The 23,838-nt window shown below is 42.3% G+C and overlaps 1 protein-coding gene across 2 annotated transcripts in view; it reads right to left on the minus strand.

Moving 5' to 3' along the window:
* Nucleotides 1-18,801: 18,801 nt before the first annotated feature.
* POPDC1 (popeye domain cAMP effector 1) overlaps nt 18,802-23,838 on the minus strand; it is a 57,201-nt gene continuing 52,164 nt past the window's right edge. For both annotated transcript variants that reach the window (XM_074948172.1, XM_074948171.1), the window contains exon 9: nt 18,802-21,004. In XM_074948172.1, coding sequence (XP_074804273.1) covers nt 20,895-21,004 — 110 coding nt within the window. In that variant the 3' untranslated portion in view covers nt 18,802-20,894. The remainder of the gene's footprint in view (nt 21,005-23,838) is intronic.

The raw sequence follows: 23,838 nt of genomic DNA on the forward strand, positions 1-23,838 counted from the left end.
GAAAATTTCCCCCTGTATTGATACTAGAGTTAGGCAAATATTGTGCACACACAAAAATCTTCCGTTCATATTTATATCAGTTTTTAAACAAGTTTGTTTCTGTGATATTTGTGCCCTTTGGTGCTTGATTTCTACAAACATTCTAGTGAGCAAGTTTTACTGGCTGGAATGTGCATAAAACAGTTAATTTTAGCAAATATTGGAAAATATTCCAGGAAAGCAGTGTTTTTATTCGTAAAGATTAGCATTTGCATCAGAAACCGTTTCCCAAGAGTTCCACCCATTCTAACGCAACAGAAACATATTTCAGGACTTAGGTTTTCAGTCAAAAACTAAACACAACAGCACCAGTTTTGAACGTTTGTAATGAACTCCTGGCAAACAAAATTATCCACAGAAACTATCTGGCAAACATTTTCCAATAGCCAATAATTCTGAGTGAGTCACAATTTGCTTGTGAACAATTTACCAACAGAAAGAAGTGACATTTGAGTACCTTATTTGTCCAGCTGTTCTTGGTACTTTATGTAGTACTAAAGAGTCTAAATTCAGATCTCCATCTGGTCCCTTTACAGTGCTATCTGAGCCCCCTCATTATTAGTGTATTTTCCCTTGCAACACTCTGAGGGAAGGTTAACATCACTATTCCCAGATGGGGAAGGGAGGACGAGAGAGACTAAGTCACTCAGCCAAGCTCACACATAATGTCTGTGGTGGGATTGAGCCTGGGTCTAACCGCTGGATAATACTTATCTCAGCTTTCCTTTAATCAGTGTAACATTTCCATTTGCACAGTCACAAATAAATGCTTTACGGAAGCATCCTTTTTAAACTATTTGTTCCATTCACACACACAGTGCAATACTTTTCAAAGGCCTATCTCACCATCTCTTCAGCACAAGCAGTTTTTCCTGTACATATTTTAGTTTCATCTTTCTCTCTGGGCACAACACACTGGCTCTTTTTCTGCCAACGTTAAGTACATTGATTCAGACATATAATGACAGCTGTCCACTAGACTCTGACAGCAGAGGACTTCATGGCACAACCTGGCATGAAGGGCGTACACCTTCCTCGGTATTTTTGTTCCCCTTAAGGTGCAGGTGTCGCACTCTCCTGCTTCCTCTGTGGAAATACCGGGCCGGATTTTCAAAGGTGCTGAGCAGTCAGAGTGCCAGCTGAAGCCAGCCTTGCTATTCCCAGGTGCCTCTCCTAAGCACTGGTGTCAGCATGATTGGTATTGCACAGCTTTGTCATGTAGACAAATGTCTAAGAGCGGAGAAGTTTAAAGGGATACAGTCAAAATTGAGGGGTCTATAATTTAACCTACCATTAAATATATTAAAAAAAAAGTGAAGTGTCTTGTTCTTGAAAAATGGCATGTCCCCAAAAATAAAGTGCTGACAGAAATCACATGGGGTGATCTGAAAATAAATGTGGTGAGCCAGGTTTAGGATTACATGCACTGTCCCTTGTCTGCCCTCTTCAGATTGATCTAAATCCCACTCAAGTGAAAGGAAAGACTCCCAATGACTTGAATGGGCAGTTCATCAGTTCACATATGAGCAGCATAGTTTTGAAATATACAAGAATGTTGTGGTCTGAAGTGCTTGGAGATACTTGGGTGGTTTAATACCCTGTCTCGTCACGAGAAAAGATCAGAGTGGCAGAGCAAAAGAATGGCATGATGCACACACTTGCTCGAACTAGAACAGCTGGTAGTCCTAATATTAGGTCAATCAACTTTGAAGGTATTATTTTCACTTACGATTTAAGCACATACAGTAGAGAGGTGAAAGGAGAATTCAGCAACCTGGAGCATTAGTTAACTCCATGAATATATATATTTTTCATTCAAGATTTTACACGTCTAGTGTTCATTTTGGGTCCACTTAGAAGCTATTTAGTGCCCAATCCCAATATGCAAAGTTTGTAAGGAATGCCATGCAAATAAGAAATTGCCTGCATAATTTATGTGGTCAAGGCAAAAGGAATTTTAGCACCAAGTGATTGTGTGTGTAATTTTCATGGGCCTTATTTGCTGCCCAATACACGTTCATATAAATTGTTTATCTCCATGACTTAGACCTGAAGTTGTACCTAAAAAAATAAACATGAAATACTTGTTGACTGCTCACTATTTCCCATCTATACCTCTTGTGTTTTCTTTGTTTTTTTAGTTCCAGCTAAAAAGGAGTCAGATTTATATCAAAATAAGACCCCCACATTTATTATTTTGAATTCGTGATTTCTTGGGGGCTGATTTCTGAATACTCAGTGCTGGCAATACTACGACGTATTGACTCCCTCTTGCACTTCCCTCCATGTTCTTCTTCTTGAAGATTAAAACAAAAGAAATCAGGGAAGGTGCCTCTTCCTTCCTTGATTTCCCTGCAACCTAATACTGCTACCGCATTTTCCTTCCCTCCTTTCTCTCTTCCATCAAAACCACTAGCCCATCATCGACCTCATCTCTGCTGAAAATAAGTAGCTTCTATCTGGCCCCCTTCCCAACTTCATGGCTAGCTTCCCACCTCTGTACCCTTGCTACTTATTTACTACCGTCATTAAACATTCCCTCTGTCGGGATTCCCTTCCGGTGAAATTCAAAATAGGGCTTTGGTGGGTGTTTAGTGGTGCTGATACCTTGTGCTGTCCCTCCAAAGAAGGCTGGATTTATTTTTCATCCTTGCTTACTTCATCACTAGCCTGCTTCCTCAGCCAAGCTCTGAAGAAAATGGCCAACATACCTCCACCCACTCCATTGCCTGCTTTGCTTTCAGTTTAGGTTTTTGAGCCTTTCATGTGCTGAATCTGCTTTTCTCAGGGTGGTTAATTCCCTACTTCTTGCCTCTAGTCCCAGAGCTTGTTCACTCTTCTCATACTGCTTGATTACTGTGCTGTTTTTCAATATTATTGATTGTGCTGTCCTGCTTCGGCACCTCAAGCATGTCCATCAAATCTTCAAAGGGTGGTGGTGGACTCCTTGTCAAGTAGCAAACAAGTTCACGTTACTCAATCTTTAGTTTACTCTGATCATTTTCAAATGCCTCAGACAAAAGAAGTCACCATTTCAGCTCTTTTTCGGGTGGTGGAGGCCTGTCCATAGCTGTAGTAGTGTCCGAGAGAGAGAGAAAAGAGTCTGGGGAGCCTCATCTCAATTCACAAGCAGCAGGGCAGGATCTCTCTCCAGTGCTAAAGGAGAGCTGAGGAAAATGGCAGCTAACATACTAGGTCAGATGCTGTACTCCTAAGGAGGCATGGTTTAGAGGGAAATACCCAGCTTATTCAGCTACACTGGCAGCATCCCCTCCAGCGTGTGAATCCACAGCCCACTCTGAAAGCACTCCACATGACTATAGGATTTCTGTAGGAGAGGACACATCAGACAGCCTCTCTGCTCCAGTTCACCGCATGGACCAGAGCAAGATCTGGCCATTAGTTGGTTAAGATAGTAATGACAGCAAGTCATTAGAGTCAGGAGGAAAATAGGAAATATTTTCTGCAAGTTTGGGGTTTATTTTTTTTTTTTAAGTATTTTTGAAAATTGGGATTTTTTTGGTCAAAAAGCTGGAAAGTTGCAAAAGAAATAGAAATTTTCACTAAAAAAATTGTCTAATAATACAATTTCTGCTGTTACAAATGAGAGTTTACTGTTGCTATTTATTTGTATGTTGTCCTACTTGCAAACAAGATTCTGTTCTGGGGGGGAACGCTGCTTTCAATGGCTTTTCAGTGCTTCTAAAAATACATTGGCTACTCGGGTTAATGTGGTGCTGGATAGGACTAGAACCTCCCCAGACGGCCTGCTGCGGGGCAGGAATAACTCAATAGGGCTCTTAAGAGTTCTCGCAGTGATATCTCATAGTAATAAACTGTCTGTGTTTCACACTTTGTGATATCTACAGTACTGCTGGATATTCTCAATGTGCCCTATTGTGCCTAGTTAGTGAAAGCTATAGGCTGGCATCTGAAAAGGGGGATCAGGAACTGTAAAGGAGAGGAAAGGTTCGGGGGGACTAGAGCTTTTAAGTTGCTTGGCTTGCTAATGGTGCACTATATTAAATGGTGCTGGTGATCTTTTAGGGTGTTAGTTTTTATGTAATATTCAGTTATGTTAGGGGTACATAGAGTACCTCCTACCCATAGGCACTTTTTTTTAGCATTGTACAAACATGCGTAGAGGGACAATTCCCCTCTTCTCGTCTTGATCTAAACATTGTCTAGCTTTATTCAATGTGTACCATAATGTTTTAAGTTGATTATGTGAGAACTGCTTTTTTAGGTCCTGATCCTGCAAAGATTTCCACATGCATAAATCTTTGTAGAATCAAGGTCTTATTTAATTTTTATATAGTCCAAGAAATATTAATTGCATCGCAGTCTTAATATTTTCAGAAGAGGGTGTATGTATGTGGATTTTATCCCCAGTAGAGGTTGCTGTTTACCTGTCTTACTGCTGCCTTGTAACTATAGACAATTCTTAGTATTTATGCAGTTATACTCCTAAAACTTCCATACACCACAGGCTCATCTACTCTGTAGCTATAACCATGTCTACTTAACCAGCTTCTGCCATCCCCATCTGACAGCCAAACAGCACTGATGCAACCTACTGCTATTTTTCTACAAGCATTTAGGCATAGATTTCAACGTGACACTCTTCAGGATTTAAATGCTAGCTTACCACATTCGTTTAGTTGGTAAGCTATATCAGACCCCGAGTAATTTTCCATCTTCCTCATGTCAGACACAATGCACATGCAGTGTATGCTTGCAGCCACTGAAGAATTAGCTGTCCGGTGAGCTTGTTATTTGGAGAGTGCAAGCAACTAACACAAACTGATCTACAAAGTAATCATTCTTCCGAGATCAGTCTGATGAGCTGACAGAAAGTTTAAAATCTAGCACAGTCCTTCTCACCCATTAAGACTAAAAGCCAAAATAAAATGTAAAAACATATCAGCTTTGCACTGTACATAATGTAAGAAGTTTTATAGGCAAATTATAACTAACTCCACTTAAGTGCAGTAGATGTGAACCAAAGAAAATCACAGAGCCATCAATCCATTTAAAACAAACGGAAATTAACATATTTAATGAAATCACTGAGGTTTACACATTTTCTGTGATATAAATTTAACTAATTTGCTCACCCTCCCGTTTAAGCCACTATAGACATGAAATCTGGGACTGACAACCCCAAGCATGAAATCCTGAGTCAAGTCCCAAAAGTCATGAGGTTGGCTTAAAAATCACGAGATTTTTAAAAGATTAACTTTGGGGTCTTTTTATTTGCCTGCTTTATTTTGAGCCTCTGGGCTTCACATAATCCTGCTGTTCTGTGCAAATGGGAAGGTTACGAACGCCCTTTCTTTTTAGATGGAAGTTGAGACACAGGATTGCCCGAGCTGGGGCTTTAAGAAAAATACCAAGTAATTTTGGGAGGGTATCATGAGAGTTTGCAACTCTGAAAATCCAATTTTTCAAGATCAGCTCAGACATTTGACTGCTACATCTGATCGAATGAAGAGTTTCTTAACTGTCATATAAATATAGAAGTGAGGCAAGCAGAGGTCCCGACTGGGCAAGTGGGTCTGCGTAGAGACCTCTCAGACAGTTGCAAGACTGGGGCCTGAACCTGCAACTAGATTCTCCCGAATGCCATATCCATTGTCATTTCTTTGAACATGAGGAAAAAGTGCACAATCTCCAGTCATATCTGCCACAAGCCTATGAAATACCCTCATTGGCTTGTTGGGGACACTGGGCACTACACTAGGTAACTCGGGAGGGTGGGAGACCACGAGTGTCGATGAAGCCCTCCTCCTCTAGGCCCGGATAAACCAAGGTCCCTTTGCTTCTTGAACCCTCTGTGATCCTGCATAACACTGAGGAAGCTAGCACACAAACAGACAGGTTTGCACACGGCTCGCCAGCCAAGGCCAGCTTCGGCCTGGGAAACAGATAGATAAGGCAGAAATGTTTAGCAAAAACTAGTAACAAGTAGGACCAAATAAGGCAAGGCTCGGGCAATGCTACGGAGGAAAAACACAACTGGCTGCTTTAGCGGATTGGCTACGGTATTTTACGGGGCAACAGGTAATTGGTTGCATAAGCTTGTGTAGTGAAGTAGGAAAAGGTATAAAATGTATACTGGAATCTGCTGCACTGGGGCAGGATTTGAGACAGCTCAGTCTCCCTGCGCCCTATTTGGAGCTCCAAATAAACTTTTCTGCTTCTCCACCCCGTTGTGTTTATTGGGTGACGCACACTGGGCAACGAACCCCTGCTGTTGCTTGCCTCTGGCACTGGGTGCCGGCAACAGGCTCATTAAAATATTTCAAATTTTGATGTTTTGAGAAAATATGATCAAAAATCAAAATTTTGATCCCTCCCCATCCCCCAAGGGACATACTTTTTTGAAAAAATAAAAAACATGAAAAAATTCTGTGTTTTTTAATCAGCTCTACTCTTTGATTCTATATTTCCCCAGGATCCAATGAGATATGTACAGAAATCCTCTAAATTTAAAGTTCAGCACAGTTTGTTGCACTGTTTATCATAACAGGCCAATCAGCTTTCAGCTGAAAACATTTTAAACAACATCACACACTCCGTCTCCCTTGCTCTGGCTATAACTCCTAATTCAGTGCTCATTGGTGTCAATGAGACTCCATCCCTTGATTTCAAAAAGGATTGGAGCAGGTCCTTATGCAATCTGGAGGCAAAAAATATTAAATTCCACAACCAAATGTATAGAATAAACAGATCTCTGAGTTAAATATCAGGTTAGCAAAGATGCAGAGACACAAAGCAGTGAGGCTTGCCATCTATAGGAAAAATGTGTCGCAAGGCTTTTTGCTCTTCCAAATTAAATAAGCGTGTCTGACAGAATGGGGAACCAACTGAACAGCTCCAGAGCTAGCTCTGGTTTGTAGGGGAGATTATTATGGGTTGGAGAGAAAGCCACAGGTGCTGGAGATGGGAAAGGGCAAAGGGCATGCCCCCCTAAACAGGGGGCTTGCCCTCCACTTTTGAGAGCCTGCCCCTGGCAGGGAATGTAATGGGGGAGGGAAAATCAACCTGGCCCCTCCCCCACACTTGAGCCCTGACTGGAGCTGGGTCATGGAAGGGCTGAACCCCTTCCCTGCTGACATGACCGAGGGGTGGTCAGGCCAGATTTGGTTGGCATTGTGACCTTATGCACCAGATGACATCACCACTCACTCAGATTTGGCCCGGATAGTGCTTAGTCATGAAGGAGGGGGATGGCCGGGCCAAATCTGAGTGCATGGTGTTGTGACATGTATCTTAATGGGTTTAGAGAGGCCAAGAGTTTCAGAAAAGCCGGGGGGGGGGGGTGTGGGCATTTGCATTTCGTTTTTAAACATCTTTACAAATATCGTGATTTAATTTTAAATGATGAAAAAAAGTTTAAAGTTGATTATCTTGTTATAAAAGACCACTTTTCACTCCTTGCCTGTGCAGCATACAGTGCTTACACCACCACAGACAATACCATCAGATTGAAGCACCTTCTCTCCTAGACGTTACAACATGCTTTAGATTCTTGTCACATCCTAAAGCCTGTGGGGTACTTACAGTCAGTAAAATGAGTTGAGGAAAAATAAGTACCATGCTTCCCCCAAAGGTGCAGGATATACAACTTCCACATCCATGCAGCAAGGTGGATTCGCCAAACTTCCCGAAGATTTCTGCATGAGAAGGTAGCTTTAATAGCCACTTGATCGTGCTGGTTGAAAAATGCGAATGCGGTTTGGTGGGAAATTTGGGGAAAATGTCTTTTCCTCCCATAGTCTCTGTGACATTCTTCCCCCAGATTCATCATAAAGGCATGATTATGATATGATTATGACATAATTATGATGCATCTTGTATAAAATGTGTCATGTAAAGTGTCTATGGAAAAGTTATGATTTGATTAATATGATTATCCTATTTATATGCATGTATCATTTTTGTATATAAAGTTATGAATATTGACTATGTATCTGTATTTCAAATGTGCTTGCGCTGTGTAACACCCACAACTAGCCTTTCAGGTACAACAAAGAAGAAGCTAGATGGTGCTAATGGCCCATCAGCAGAAACAAAGGGCCATGGAAAAGGCTTGTCCTCACCCAGGGATGCTTCAGACAGCCTATAGATAAGATTGCTATGACTCAGCAAGGCATACAAGGACATGTGACCAGACATGATACTGAACTCCATTTTGGTACTTTTTTCAGAGTAGCAGCCGTGTTAGTCTGTATCCGCAAAAAGAAAAGGAGTACTTGTGGCAACTTAGAGATTAACAAATTTATTTGAGCATAAGCTTTCATGAGCTACAGCTCATTTCATCGGATGCACACAGTGGAAAATACAGTGGGGAGATTTGATATACACAAAAACTTCAAAAACAGACTCTAACGAGAGACTGCTGAATTGAAATTAATTTGCAAACTGGATACAATTAACTTAGGCTTGAATAAAGACTGGGAATGAATGTGTCATTACACAAAGTAAAACTATTTCCCCATGTTTATTTCCTCCCCTCCCCCCACTGTTTCTCACACGTTCTTGTCAACTGCTGGAAATGGCCCACCTTGATTATCACTACAAAAAGTTCTTCCCCCCCGCTTACCTGCTTGTAATAGCTCACCTTACCTGATCACTCTTGTTACAGTATGTATGGTAACAACCATTGTTTCATGTTCTCTGTGTATATAAAATCTCCCCACTGTATTTTCCACTGAATGCATCCGATGAAGTGAGCTGTATCTCACGAAAGCTTATGCTCAAATAAATTTGTTAGTCTCTAAGGTGCCACAAGTACTCCTTTTCATTTTGGTACTTGTATTGTTCCACAAACTGGCTTGGAACAAAGGGGTTCCTGACATATGGAAGAAACTATAAAAGGGGAAAGTGACATCACCAAGGGGCCTCACTCCCTCTACAGCTCAACACCTGAAAACATCTTAGGAACAAAGACTGACCTGGGAGAAGTGCTGGTCTCAGGCTGGAAGAGAAAATTCCTGCCTGTGTATAGAATATTTACAAACTGCTTGTACTAGCTAACATGGTGAGACATTGTTTGATTCAAATCCTATCTAGTATATTAGGCTTAAAGTGTGTTTTCTGTTAGATAATTTGATTTGTTTGCTATCCATTAAAATCTATCTGTAGTTAATAAACCTGTTTTATGTTTTCTCTTAACCAGTGTGTTTTTGAGGGAAGTGTTAGGGAATCTTAGCTCTGTTAACAAAGGCGGGTGAATATCTTCCCCACACCAAGGGGGAAGTGGACTAATAAATGAGCTTGCACCATACAGATCCCTGTCCAGTGCAAGATGGTATAATTCTGGGTTAATACTCCAGTAAGGCAAGGCTGGGGAGTATTTTGGCTGAAGCCTCTCTATTGTTGGTTCATGCAGTGGCTGGCAGAGCATTCATGAATACAGCTGGGAAGGGCCTCTGCCTGGGGATGTTACTGTGAGTGCAAGCTTGGAGGGCTTTGCAATTGTCAGAATGTCACAGTGTGAGAGGGAACCCAGACTAGTAAAACAGAGGGCTCAGCTGTACTCCAGTTCCAGGTGGCACCCTGGGGGGGACCCATCACAGTCTCATCCCCCACAACATGTTGGATAGAAAACAATGACAACAAACAATTTTTCGTTTTCAAACAGCACTTTTGGGGAACATTTTGGCGGGATTGGTAAAAATGTTTTTCCCCAAAAATTGAACATATCCCACCCCACCCCCCCAAAATTGGTACCACAAACCTGAAGTGTTTCTTTTTAATTTTTAAACCAAAATATTAGAATATTTACAGAAAAAAAATGTGTTCTGGTTTTGCCATTGGAACCCTCTCCCCCTGGAAAATTGATCATATTTAAAGTTTTTCATAACATTTTTAATTTTGGTCAAAAGGCCAATTTTTGTCTCAAAAATAGTAGTTTTGACAAAAACACTTTGACCAGCTCCACCAGGGGAGGTTCTGTAGCTGGAGGAGGCTGCCTGAGAAAGGCACTGAGTCAGTACATCTCCTAGTCCTACTACTCATGGGCTAACCTGCACTGGGGCTTGCTCCAGTCAGCTACCAGGGCTCTGAAGTGGGGTTTGCAAGTAGCTTGTACCATCAGATGTGCTGAGCAGGTTAATAAGGATCCCTGTCTTCCTGCTCACTGCCCAGCTACTGGTTCCCTCATTATGGTGGGGCAAAAATTGGGAGGACATGCCCAGAACCATCGACTTGTGCTCATTCACCGTCCTCCTAGCTCTGTGTAGGAGCCCATCCTAATGCAGGGGATCGTGTGCACCTGGGAGAGGCAGAGCCTGATTGGAGGAATCAGGGGTCTGGGTTTGATAAACTGGGGAGAGGAACACAAACCGGTGTAGGAAAGGGTAATGCTGTTGTGCAGACTGGCTGACCTAATGAGGGTAAAGTTGAGGGAAAAGAAGATATGAAAGAAACTGGGACCAAGGGAGATGGGGGTCATGAGAGAAGAGAAACAGTGAAGGTAAAAATAGGGCTAGGATAGTCATGTAGCTAATACACTGGACTGAGCGTAAAGAAACCTGGGTGAAATCCTGAATCCCCCCTTGAAGCCAATGGACAAGCTCCCAGTGACTTGAAAAGTGTCAGGATGTCACCTCAGATGTCGATTCCTGACTCAGTTAGTACAGAAGCATTATTTTCATGAAATTTTATTATTATTTATTATTAAACATGGGGAGGCAGGTTGAGCTGGAAAAAGTTCTGTCATTTGTGACAGTTGTCACCTGAAAACTGACATAGAATTTGGCAGCTGTATTCTGAGGGCAAGGTCAGCCTGCCCTTCCCTTCTCATTTGTTTAAAAAAAACAAACAAACCCCAACAGTAAAATCTTGTTAACATAATTAACAGAGTGAGAGATTTTCCTCTGTGAGATGATGAGGTCCCACTGCTGCAGCTGGTGGATAGCCATGACATTAGGAAGATTCAAGGCGTCAGTGGGTAATCAATCAGTATCTGACTTTGGACAATCAGGGTTCAGTTAATACCAGATCTGGTTAAAAATGTGGGTATTTTTTCCGTTTAGCAAAACCAAAAAGCGGTATTGATTTTGACACCAGTTCCACTTTATCTGAGCCCCGTGTTTGGGGAAGTGAGAAAGCTGGAGAACTGTCCAGGTTTTGTCCCATCTGTAGTTAGACATCCTCATCTTAAAAATTCTTCTGATTGAAAGTGTTTTGCCCTCCCATTGTGACAAGTTCCAGAATTTTTTTTTAATTTTTTCGCTTTGTGCCTTTGCAAACAGATTGTCTATAGTCAATTCTGTTTGTTTCCTTGTGTAAGAAATCATTTCCCTAGTATTTATATAAGCCTTTTACACAACAACTAGGAAGAAGGAATTAAAAAACAAAACAGGAAAATTGTATTGTAAAACTGCAGGGGGGTTAAAAAATAAAAAGAGGGCAAAAAGACTTTAAAAAATTCAATTAGCCTTGAAGATTTTTTTATCCTGTCATAGTACCTGTGCAGACAATTTACTATTGCATTATGAGATTCCTTAGTTTTCTGAACTAAAACACAGCACACGGGAATGGAGGAAGGTGACACAATAGTTTGTAAGTGGACAGATTTCAAGAAGCTTCACTTTTGATCACTCCTTTTACTATAAAGGATGATGGGGAATTCTTCTCCCAAAGGCACTTTGCACAGGAAGTCAGGATGTGGCCCTAATAGATATTATTCTCTAAGGAGGAAGTTAAGGAGCAGCCTGAGAAATTCAAGTGCTGTAAATTACAGTAACCGGATGGTATTAATCTGAGAGATCTGATAGCAAAGCTATCTGGGGATGTGCAATACAGGTAAAATTTACCCAAGTGCAGAGGGCCCACTTAAGGTCCTACGTATCACTTAAGCCTTTAATAAGGGGCTCAAAATGTGGGAAGGGTCTTGTGCTGGCTTGTACTGGGATGAATTTCAACCTTAAGTCTTAAAATCAGCTGTCTTGAATATTGAGAAGTCACTACTGTTATTTGGCTTAAAAAAAGAGCCCAGGGCAATCCTGAGATTTGAAGACAGGCAAGCTTCACCTCAATTCTAGGCAAACTGACTGAATGTCTCAGGATAGAATAGTCAATGTGTGCTGATCAAATCTTCCCATGGGCCTTCTGTAAAAGAAAGTGATCACTTTATAAGCTCTTAAAGCTAAATCCACAATGAGATGTCAGTGCTTAAGTCCAAAATTTAGGTCTTCTATACCCCCATTCAGCTGCTGGCTAGCCCTGCAGGCACCTAAATTCCCTAAGTGCCCAAATTGTCACTGGCAAATCTTCCAGGAACCTACACTGCTGCTGCTGGGCATGCATAGAGCAACCTCAGGCCTCGCTCCCAGGTGCATAGTTCATGCCTAAGTCCAGCTCAACTCTCAACATAGGATCAGGCCCTGGCAGTTTCACCTGCAGGGCCTGATCCAGTAAGCATGCTCCAGATCAGATTTTGTACAGAACACAACTGCTGTTACCTCCCTACTAACCCAGCTATTAACAGATTCACCCAGGACACCTGGGTTCAAATCTTCCCCTTCTGCTTATGTGGTGAAGGGATCTGAATGTGAGTCTCCCATCTTGCCCATGAGTGCAATCACCACTGGGCTATATAGTCACATGCGCTCCTGCTTGCCCTCTCTCTCTCTTTGTGGCCCAATGAATATTTAATTAGTAATACACAGCGGAACCGCTTAAACAGGAGAGAGTAAGAGACCCACCCCAGAGCACAGGGGTTAGGGCATTCAGCTCTGAAATCCCCTATCCTGGGTAAGTGCTCTCACACTTGAACAGTTATCCTGGAAAAGGAGTGAGGGTGGCACCACCCCAATTTAAAAAAAAATTTTGAGAAAAAGTTTAAGCACCTAACTCCAAGAAAGGGCTTGTGGCTGTGAATCCCAAGCAGAGGGAGGTGCTGCCCTCTAGCCCAGACATAGGTACCTAAGTCCCTCGTTAGCATTTCTTACTGGCTACCCTCAGGTAGCTCCCCTGCTCAGCTTACTCACTTTTGGGGATCCCATTCTTAGGTGCCAAACTCCATCCAGGTATTGTCTAGGGAACCGGGTGCCTAACTCACCGGTGTGGACCTAGATACAAGCATTGCAACACCTAACATCTATGCTCCTTCTGCAGATCTAGCTCTTAGAGTTCTTTAGCCAATCTGTGTGTGTGCATACATGCGCTTATATTAAAGGAACATAATTTACTCGGATTTTCCAAAAGATTGTGTGTCTGTGATCAAAGATAAAATCTTGTGCTTTAAAATATGGTTACCGTGTAGGCCCCCCATTTCCCCTCTATAAGTTTTAGAATTGTGTTACTAAGCATACAAGGATTATAATCATACCAATTGAAAAGCCATTGGTTTAAAGTAATGACAAAACAGCTAGCAGCCAATAGAATGGTGCCATTTTTTCCAAACCAATGTACAATTGCAGACTTTTGTTGGTGGTGAGAAGCATATAGACTTTACCCCGTTACTGCTGAATACTTGGAACTTTTTGTTTTAGCATTGCCTCTGTGAAATCTCTAAATGACTCTCATATTATCATGCTTACAGGAAGTTTAAATGTCAGGACTAATTAATGAAGACAGTTTGTCTTCCCTTATTCATCCATTAAGTACTCGGAACCTGCTCTTTGCTAATCAGAAACAGCTGGGACTAGCCTTGCGTGAGGGAGGAAAGACATTTTACTCAGTCTAACCACCATTTCCTATGACTACCACATTTCTGAACCCGTAATTGGAATAACTGTCACTGTTCTTCCTAGTAACAACATAAAAGCATGTCACCAAAATTTCATTCTCTGAGATTCTAGGACAATGATTTATGAATGTGTAGTGTGACGATCTCTCCATAAACATTGCTTGTGAAATTGCCATCTCTCATGCCTAGAGAGAGAGACTTCCTGAGGCCTCAGTTCTACAACAGGCTCTCCACGGAAGCAAGGATCGGCCTGCAAAGTACGTAGTGAAGGATCCATCCCTTAATTTTTTACTGTATCAGGGTTTTACTACTGAATTTCCTCTTTAATTTGGTAACTGCTAAGCTGCCAGTGTCTTGGTCACTTTAAGCAGAGTACTGACTTTTCTCTAGCGCATTAGCATTTTGTTATCGTCCCCTCTCACTGTATAGCTTATGATAATCCTGTCTTATGGAAAAACAGACTACAGTTTTCATGCTATATTTCACCATGATCTTACTTAGTTTTTGGTATTTAAATACAATGGATCTGTTTATATGAACACCAATTTTAATAAAAATAGCCTTAGCTGAACGACATTCATTTGGCTGAAATTGTTTTGACTGCCGACTTTACCCATTCTGAACGTATTTAATTAACTTTCCGTCATCACTGAATCGAATACACACACGGCCAAACTTTAGGCACCTAAATAAATGGCCTGCTGAGCAGCGGCAACTCGTTGACTTCGGTGAAAGTTGTGAATATTTAACAGCTCCAAAAAAATAAGGCCACTTATTTGAATGCTTAAGTATTGATTTTGGTGCCTAACTTTGAAAACATTGGCCTAGGATCCTGTAGAACAGTACTACCTAGCATGTCCTGTATGGTATGTCCATATGAAAGACTTGTTCCACTTTTATTTTAGACAACATATTTAATACATATTTGCATATTAAGGGCCCAATCCTGCAAACTTTTATGAGTTACGTTAGAATTGCAGAAAATATGAAAAGACTTTATCTTTGCTGAGATACATCTAAGCATGGCATGCTGGTGCCTGATTTAGACAGCACAACAAACAACAAGAGAGACTATTAGAAGGCTAGGAAAAATGCAAAGGAGAAAAGAGACAGTGAACAATGGAGACAGTTTTTTTTTTGTAATACAGTTGTCATAAATATAAAGGGAAGGGTAAAAAACACCTTTAAATCCCTCCTGGCCAGAGGAAAAACCCTTTCACCTGTAAAGGGTTAAGAAGCTAAGACAACCTCACTGGCACCTGACCAAAACAACCAATGAGGAGACAAGATACTTTCAAAGTTGGAGGGGGGGAAACAAAGGGTTCTCTCTGTCTGTGTGATGCTTTTGCTGGGACCAGAGCAGGAATGCAGGTCAGAACTCATGTAAAGGGTTAATAAGCAATCTAGTTAGATATGCGTTAGATTCTGCTTTGTTTAAATGGCTGATATAATAAGTTGTGTTGAATGGAATGTATATTCCTGTTTGTGTCTTTTTGTAACTTAAGGGTTTGCCTAGAGGAATTCTCTATGTTTTGAATCTGATTACCCTGTAAGGTATTTACCATCCTGATTTTACAGAGGTGATTCTTTTACTTTTCTTTAATTAAAATTGTTCTTTTAAGAACCTGATTGCTTTTTTCTTGTTCTTAAGATCCAAGGGTTTGGGTCTGTGTTCACCTATGCAAATTGGTGAGGATTTTTTCAAGCCTTCCCCAGGAAAGGGGGTGTAGGACTTGGGGAGAAAGACGTTTCCAAGTGGGCTCTTTCCTGGTTATATTTGTTAGACGCTTGGTGGTGGCAGCAATAAAGTCCAAGGACAAAAGGTAAAATAGTTTGTACCTTGGGGAAGTTTTAACCTAAGCTGGTAAAAATAAGCTTAGGGGGGGTTTTCATGCAGGTCCCCACCTCTGTACCCTAGAGTTCAGAGTGGGGAAGGAACCTTGACAACAGTATACAGAAATGTTGCTCTTATTTCCTCAGTTGCTCCTTGTTCTGCACTTATTTCCTTCCTGGACCGAAAGATACCCTTCCCCCACGTACCCAGCCCTGTTGTTTAAGAAAGCATTTGCAAATCAGCAGGAGTGAGAATTACACCAGGTGCATGGGATGGGGAAGGCAGGGCAGGCATATTCACCCCAAGAGTCTCAACCATCCTGCCTCCAAGCAGGCAAAATAAAAAATGGTTACCTACCTTTTGTAACTGTTGTTCTTTGAGATGCATTGCTCATGTCGATTCCATTCTAGGTGTGTGTGTGCCCACATGCACAGTCACCGGAGATTTTTGCCTTAGCAATATCCATAGGGTCAGCTGTGGTGCCCTCTGGACTGCCCCACTCATGCATCGGTGTATCAGGTGCCACCAGCCCTACGCCCTCTCTGTCCCTTCTTGCTGGCAGCTCCAACAGATGGGCAGGAGAGTGGGTAATGGAATGGACATGAGCAACACATCAAGAACAACAACAGTTACGAAAGGTAGGTAACCGTTGTTTCTTTGACTGCTTGCTCATGTTTCCATTCTAGGTGACTCACAAGCAGTATCCCTGGAGGTGAGCAGCTTACAATACTACTCTGCTGAAGCCAGCATTGTCTCAGGCTTGCTGGATAAGTGTGTAGTGAATGTGTGAATGGATGACCGGGTGGCGGCCCTGCAGATATCTGGAATTGGCACATGGGCCAGGAAGGCTGCCAAAGAGGCCTGCGCCGTAGTCAAGTACAATCGCCAGAGGAGGCACTTTCATGTGATTATAGCAAAACTGGATGCAGGCGGTGATCCATGATGAAATTCTTTGGGTAGACACCAGACAACTTTTCATCCTATCCGCCACGGCGACTAACAGCTGGGTCAACTTACGGAACATTTTGGTCCTTTCAATGTAGAAGGCTAGCGCTCTCCTGACGTCCAGGGAATGCAATCTCTGCTCCTCCTCAGACTTATGAGGCTTTGGGAAGAAGACTGGCAAGAATATGTCCTGGCTCATGTGAAATTGTTAAACCACCCTTGGGCAGGAAAGCTTATTCTTGAAAAACATTGTATAGGGCAGTGCTGTGGTAAGTGCCCTAATCTCAGAGACCTTCGGGCAGGCATTCTTGCCACCAGGAATGACACCTTCCAGGAGAGCAGAAGAAGGGAGCAGGAAGCCAAGGGCTCGAATGGACCTCTGATGAGACATGTGAGCACTGTTGGGGAACGTTCCTGTGGTCTAGATGACTGCAATTGACATTGTAGAGCGGGTCGGCGAGAGGATGACTAGTGCCGACAATATAGTGACCAGTGCCTCCCTCTAGGTGACTCTTGTTGAGAGGGCGGAGACTGGGAGCGTGGTGCTGGTGATCTGAAGGGGTGAACCGGTGACCAGGGCTGATGTGGAGACCAGGGGCATGGCGACAAAGAGCTCTACCTTGGCTCTGGAGACCGGCAGCATTCACTCACCTTCTGGGGGCTTTCATGGCTGGCTTGCCCTTGTAGGGAGCCTTTGCTGGGTCCATCACAGCACACAGTGGGAGGGATAGCTCAGTGGTTTGAGCATTGGCCTGCTAAACCCAGGGTTGTGAGTTCAATTCTTGAGGGGGCCATTTAGGGATCTGGGGCAAAAATTGGGGATTGGTCTTGCTTTGAGCAGGGGGTTGGACTAGATGACCTCCTGAGGTCCCTTCATAGAATATCACGGTTTGAAAGTCCTTTGCTTTCTGGGTGCTGGGAGGGCGTGGACTCCGCCATGAGTTTGGGTCCCCTACTGCTCCCTGGAGTCGGTGGCAGATCCATTGGGGAGGGTAGGAGGTCCCCTAGGGGAATGTATCCCCATGTGGCTCCAGAGTAGGCGGGCAGCTCAAACAGAGTCCTTTACTCAATGCCCCTTGCTCAGTGCCAGGTCCTGCTTTTTTGACTTTTTCTTGGGCACCGGCTAAGGGGGTCAGTGCCGGGTAGAGCCCAGTGCTGGGGGTGCACTATGCACCAAGGCCAAAGTACGGGGAGTAGGGTCCGGGCAGGATGGCTCCGAGGCTGGGTGGAGAGCAGCCTCCATGAGGAGGGCTCTCAAATGGATGTCACGCTCTTTTTGGGTCCGGAGATGAAAGTTCTTACAGATGTGACACTTTTCTTTTACATGAGATTCCCCCAAGCACTTCAGACAGCTGCCATGGGGGTCACTAACAGGCATAGGCCTGTTACAGTCAGCCGGAGACCAGGGCATTCTCTGCCTGGGCCAAAGTCCCTGCCAGGACCCTAACTTACTAACTACAGTAAATAAAACTATTTACAGCTCTAATACATGAAGCGAAGAAGAAAACTGCTGGCCACTTGCTAGGCAAGGAAGAGAGGCGCTCCGACCAAACAACAATGGGCGATAAGGAGAAACAGAGGGTATAGGGCCAGTGGTGCCCGATATACCGCAGCATGAACGCAGCACTCCAGGGGGCGCCACAGCCGACCCTACGGATACTGCTAAGGCAAAAATCTCCAACTGCGCACATGGGCATGCACACACCTAGAATGGAATAGACATGAGCAACACATCTCGAAGAACCACCTCCTTCCTCCCTGGCAAAGTACCCATCTTTCCAGTGGCCCCAAATGAACCCAAGGAAGTTAGCCAGTCCCCATGTGATGTTCATATGAAGATTTGACAGTTTTCTACTGGTTAAAGCAATTTTTGTGACGGATGGGAAAGGGCTCTTCCCTTTTAGCCCTGCTTCTCAAAGCTCATGTGGCCTGGGGATCTTCCTCTGGCTGAGGAGAGCTGGAGGCATTTTTATCCAGAGGAGTCACTTAAAACATGAAAGACATGACTTCCCACTAAGGAGGCTGAGCCTGCTGCTGACCAGTGTTCCCAGTGCACAAGCAAGCTTGGCATCTGGACCACAATCCCAGGCTCCCTCACCAGTTGGCTGCATGGCTGCTTGACAATCAAACTGACTGAAACAATTCTCAAGAACAAACATAAAAAGGGTGGATTTGTGTTTGAGACTGGCTGTATTTTAAGTTAAGAACTTCAAAGTTCTGGATTTATGATCTTCACAGTACACTGTAATATTTCTGGGATCATCCATATTCATTTTTGGTGCACCATCCCTGCTGTAATTAAAGAGTCTCTAGCAGCATTTCCACTCAAACTCTTCTCTGAAAACTTCCTATAAAAGTTCATGCTAGACAAACTTTCTTAGTAAATTCTACACACCAAAATAACCCAATCCCATGCCCAATCCTCCACATTTAGTATAAGTGCAAAAATTTAGGAGTTACAAATTTCAAATGCTCCTTTAATTCAAACATTTTTATTGTTTAGAAAATAAATGTTGCGGACTTGTCCCTAACATATCAAGTCCTCTGGCTATCTACAGTATTTTCTTTTAAAAAGGTCATGCTGTACAGTTATTTGACAATCAGCTACTATAAATGTGGCATAACCTTTTTCATGTCTTTAAGTTTGTCTTAAATGCGGATAATGCTAGTACCACACACCACTCATTGAACTTATACCTAGCCGCGGTGATTTTATCAGAGCTGTATCTTTATAACCGGTTTAAGTACTTCTACAAGAGATGGCAATGGATCCAAAAGGAGCTCTTATTGTCTACGAAGTAAATAAAGGTTTTTACAAAACTCAGTGAATTTATACGGTAAATTACCTCTGCTCCAAAAGGGGCCAGCGTGATCTACTGCATACATGTGAGATGTAAAATGTATTTAACATACATTTACATAAACCGGTAACTATGGCTCACCTCAATGAGAATTTTTAATATGCAAAAAACAAGCTACAAGACACACTGAAGTAACATTAAAAATTAAATTTAAAGCCACAAAAACAAGTGTTGTGCTTTGGCATTGCAAGAGCTTCAGAACAGTGTAAAAACAGATTATATACCATAGGCACAGGCTGATTCAAGGACACTCTTAGGCTTAGCTTCACTGGCAATACTAGGACGATGATCACAGTAAAAAGATCAGAGTGAGTTTAAGCCAGACTCCCACTGTTATCCACAATCTCATTATTTGTCATATTCTAGTCTCCACATTCTGTCATCTTAAAGTGTTACATAGACTGTTGTATCTGCCATTATGTTCTTTGACAATGAATACAGTTTATTATTGTGATAAATACATTGATGTTATTTAGGCATGTACACACACACTGTAGGTGGAGCTGGTAGCACCACCTATTATTAAGGCTGCCCAACACTTCCCATTATGAAGGGCCCTTTTTTGAACTACTTATAATTTTGCCAAACCATAACTGTTTGGGCTGAAATTTTCCATACTGGGTGTCTCCCTCAGGAGAACTTTTTTGGAAAACTTTAGCCAAAACGGTGCAGCTATTTCCAAGAACAAAACTAGGGAAAAATACATTATTTTGGCCACGTTTAAAAATTCTGGTGATTTTTTTTTTTTTAAAGATGCTTTAGAACCCCCATGCATTAGAGCGGAGACTTGAAATTTGGCAGAAGGATGGCCTTTGTGTCAAATCTATACATTTTGCCAAATCCTTGTGGAAAATAGAATGTGATCATGTAATTAAAAATTGCATCATAATGCATACACATAAGGGGGCCAAATATAGGTTGCATGGGAAACTTAATTCTGGCTTTTCCTAACTTTTGAGTGCTTGACTGTGCAACTTTAATGTTCTTTTTAAATTGTTTTGTGTGTGTAAAATATAAACACACACTTTCATGCACACACAAAAAACTGTATTAACTTCATTTTGAAATTGCAATATTAATAACTATGGTGTTCAGTACAAATGATATTGGGTCAAATTTTCCAAGCATTCCCATTCACTTTCACTGGGACTTAGGCTCGTAAGTGGCTTAGAAAAATGGGACTTGGGTGATTTTGAAAGTGGTCCTCAATAAGCAAATAAAATTTCAGACTAGTCTGTTGCTTAAAATTGAATTCAACTAGGCAGAGAGCTAAGGTGAAAATACAACCATTCAAAAATCATGGCCAATAAGTAAAAATACAATGTCTTTTTAATTTTTTGTTTTAAAAGGAGAATAAATAAAAACTTGGCATCTTTATCTAGAAGCCACTAACACAGGTATATTGTGGTATAATTCTCTGAAAGTAAAGGGTGCTGATCGTTTTCAGAATCCCATCAAAATAAGCTTCTTGCTTTTGCCATGTCTACAGCACCATGTCTACTCAAGGCAGTCACTGAACTTCAGGCTTAACAGCAGATGGTAGTTCAAAGACATCATCTTCACCACTTTCTTCTATCGGTTTCATTTTTGCTGAAGCTCTCATATAGGGAGATGTCCGGCCTGCCACAATTTCAAAGAGAAGAAAAAGTTAAACTGAAGACTACACCCCCGCCATGATATAGACTTATTTGTGATAAGGACACAGCAAATCTGATGATTCTCCCAAATGTGAAGAATTTATATCTTCCAGGTGAAAGTCAATTAATTTGACATCTGTACTATAGCATCAGGAAATCATGGATGCCAGGTAAAGGGGATAGGAATCATAATCTTTTAGGGCCAAATGCTACTGTCCATACTCAGGAAAAACTCCTTTTGTGTCAATGGGAGTTTTCTGCACTTCTTACTCAGGGAATTGTGTTCCCGATAGGTATTTTTCTTATTGCTGTATTCATGCACGAATTGGCGCGAAAAAATAGAAGGAGGACTTAAGCACAAAAGGTATCTCTGAGTACTTGCCTCAGGATACGCAGTCATGACAAAATTCTTAAGTTTACTCTGGCAGATCTCAGTCAGAGTAACTGATCATAGCTCCACTGCCTCATAAGCAACAACATGGGATAAAACATACGGAGGGGTAAGATGCAAATCCCACTGCATAAACAACTATAATGAAAAACAAGTATGTTATATTAACAACAAATGTAGGACTAAATAATATGCACCATGTAGCTAATGACTGAAATTGGTTCACTGCTCTAGCAGTAGGTGGTAGCCTTCAGGCACAGCAGCAATGTATAAAACCCTCTAAAGCAGAGCACACAAAAGCACACACTCAGCTGGAAGTTAATGGGCATTTTGCCTGAGAATGGACTTCAAGATTTGAATCTATAGGAGTACATATTGTGGAGGGGGATTTAGTTTCATAACTCTCATCTGACAGGTAAATCTATGTCCTCCAATCTGAAAATTGTATTTAACTCCCTGTCTTCTCTCAATTCCCTAAGAGTTCAGCAGTCCTTCATTCACAACTGGTGCAGGCTTTGGACTGGCACAGTTTATAAACAGCCTGCACATGATGACTGAAAACAGTATGAAAACCTTTAAAAAGTTAAAATATTATCCTAGAAGAAAAACAGTAGAAGAAACACACTATATATGCAGATAAGAAAAACATTTCCCTTCAAGAATCTTTGCAGTCATAACATATGGTTAGTAAACTGACACTTATTACATAAAGACAGGTTTCAGAGTAACAGCCGTGTTAGTCTGTATTCGCAAAAAGAAAAGGAGGACTTGTGGCACCTTAGAGACTAACCAATTTATTTGAGCATGAGCTTTCGTGAGCTACAGCTCACTTCATCGGATGCATACTGTGGACATATGTATGCATCCACAGTATGCATCCAATGAAGTGAGCTGTAGCTCACGAAAGCTCATGCTCAAATAAATTGGTTAGTCTCTAAGGTGCCACAAGTCCTCCTTTTCTTATTACATAAAACTACTTAAACTTCAATCCATCCACTATGCAATAATTAATAATGTTTTATTTTTATTACCATGGCACCTACGAGCCCTAGTCATGGACCAAGGCCCCATGGTGCTTTGTGCTGTACAAAGACAGAAGAGAAAGATGGTCTGTCCCGGGGAGCTTACAATTCAAGTATATGCTTTCCATTACTGGGATCAGATTTAAAAAAATTACACTCATGCAAACACTGGAAGGCATTAATCAATGCTTTTAGACCACCACATGTAGTAAATGTATTATGCAGTACTTTCCGCCCCCCAGTATTTACAAACTACTTTAATTACTCAGCTGGCTTTATACAGAGATTATTATGTATATTATTAAATACAGGATTACAAAGGCCTTGTTTTCAGATACTTAATTTTGTGAGTAAAAATTGCAAGTGCAGGTTAGGCCACTTAGGGTTATAGCTACACTGCAATGAAAACCCTGCAGCAATGGGTCTCCAAGCCCAGCTCCACGGACATGGACTTGCACTCTGGGGCTAAAAAGAGCAGTATAGACATTATTGCTCAGGCTGCAGCCTAGGCTCTGAGACCCTCCCTCCTTGCTGGGCTTCAGAGCCTGGGCTCCAGCCCAAGTGAAAACATCTACACGGCTAGGTTAAGCTCTGTAGCGTGACCCTGAGTCAGTTGACTTGGGCTCTGAGACACGCTGCCATGGGTGGTGGTGGTGGTTTTGTTCAGTGTAGACATACCCTGAGATGTTTAAATCTGAGATTTGTGGGTGAAGTTATGGATTTAGATATCTAAGTGACCTAAATAGCGGGCACAAATTACACCCATAAAAATGGAGGCCTGAAAATTTAAAACTAAAGTTTCAATTTCTTTTTTAGATGTCACTAGTAGTTGTTAATAATTTTGAGGGTGACATGAGCAAAGATTATTTTCCTTTATTCAGAAAAGCCCTTGTCTCTCCATAGTAGGCAGAAGCACGGTGGCACAAGCCTGCTGAACAGAGTTGGCAGTCTGCTCTCATACTGTAAATTTCTTCTGCACCACAGAAGTAGACTTTCGAAAGTGCCAGGGGGTGCTTGACCCCCGGCTCTGTCCCAGGCCCACCCCACTTCTTCCCCCAAGGCCCCACCCACCCCACCCAGTTCTGTGCCCTCCCCAGAGTGCACCATATCCTCGCTCCTGCCCCCTCAGCCTCCTGCATGCTGTAAAACAGTTGATTGTGGTGGGTGGGAGGCGCAGAGAGAGAGAGGAGGAGGAGATGCTGATCAGCAGGGCCCGCCTGAGGGCGGGAGGTGCTGGGGGGAGGGGGAGGAACTGATGGGCAGCTGCTGGAGGGTGCTCAGCACCCACCATTTTCCCCCCCATGGGTGCTCCAGCCCCGGAGCACCCATGGAGTCAGGGCCGATGTTCTGCACCAATGTCATGCCCTTGCTTCCTCCAAATGCTGAAGAGTCATCTAGGCATGC

The sequence above is a fragment of the Natator depressus genome, chromosome 3 (assembly GCF_965152275.1).
Source record: "Natator depressus isolate rNatDep1 chromosome 3, rNatDep2.hap1, whole genome shotgun sequence".
Lineage (NCBI taxonomy): Eukaryota > Metazoa > Chordata > Testudines > Cheloniidae > Natator > Natator depressus.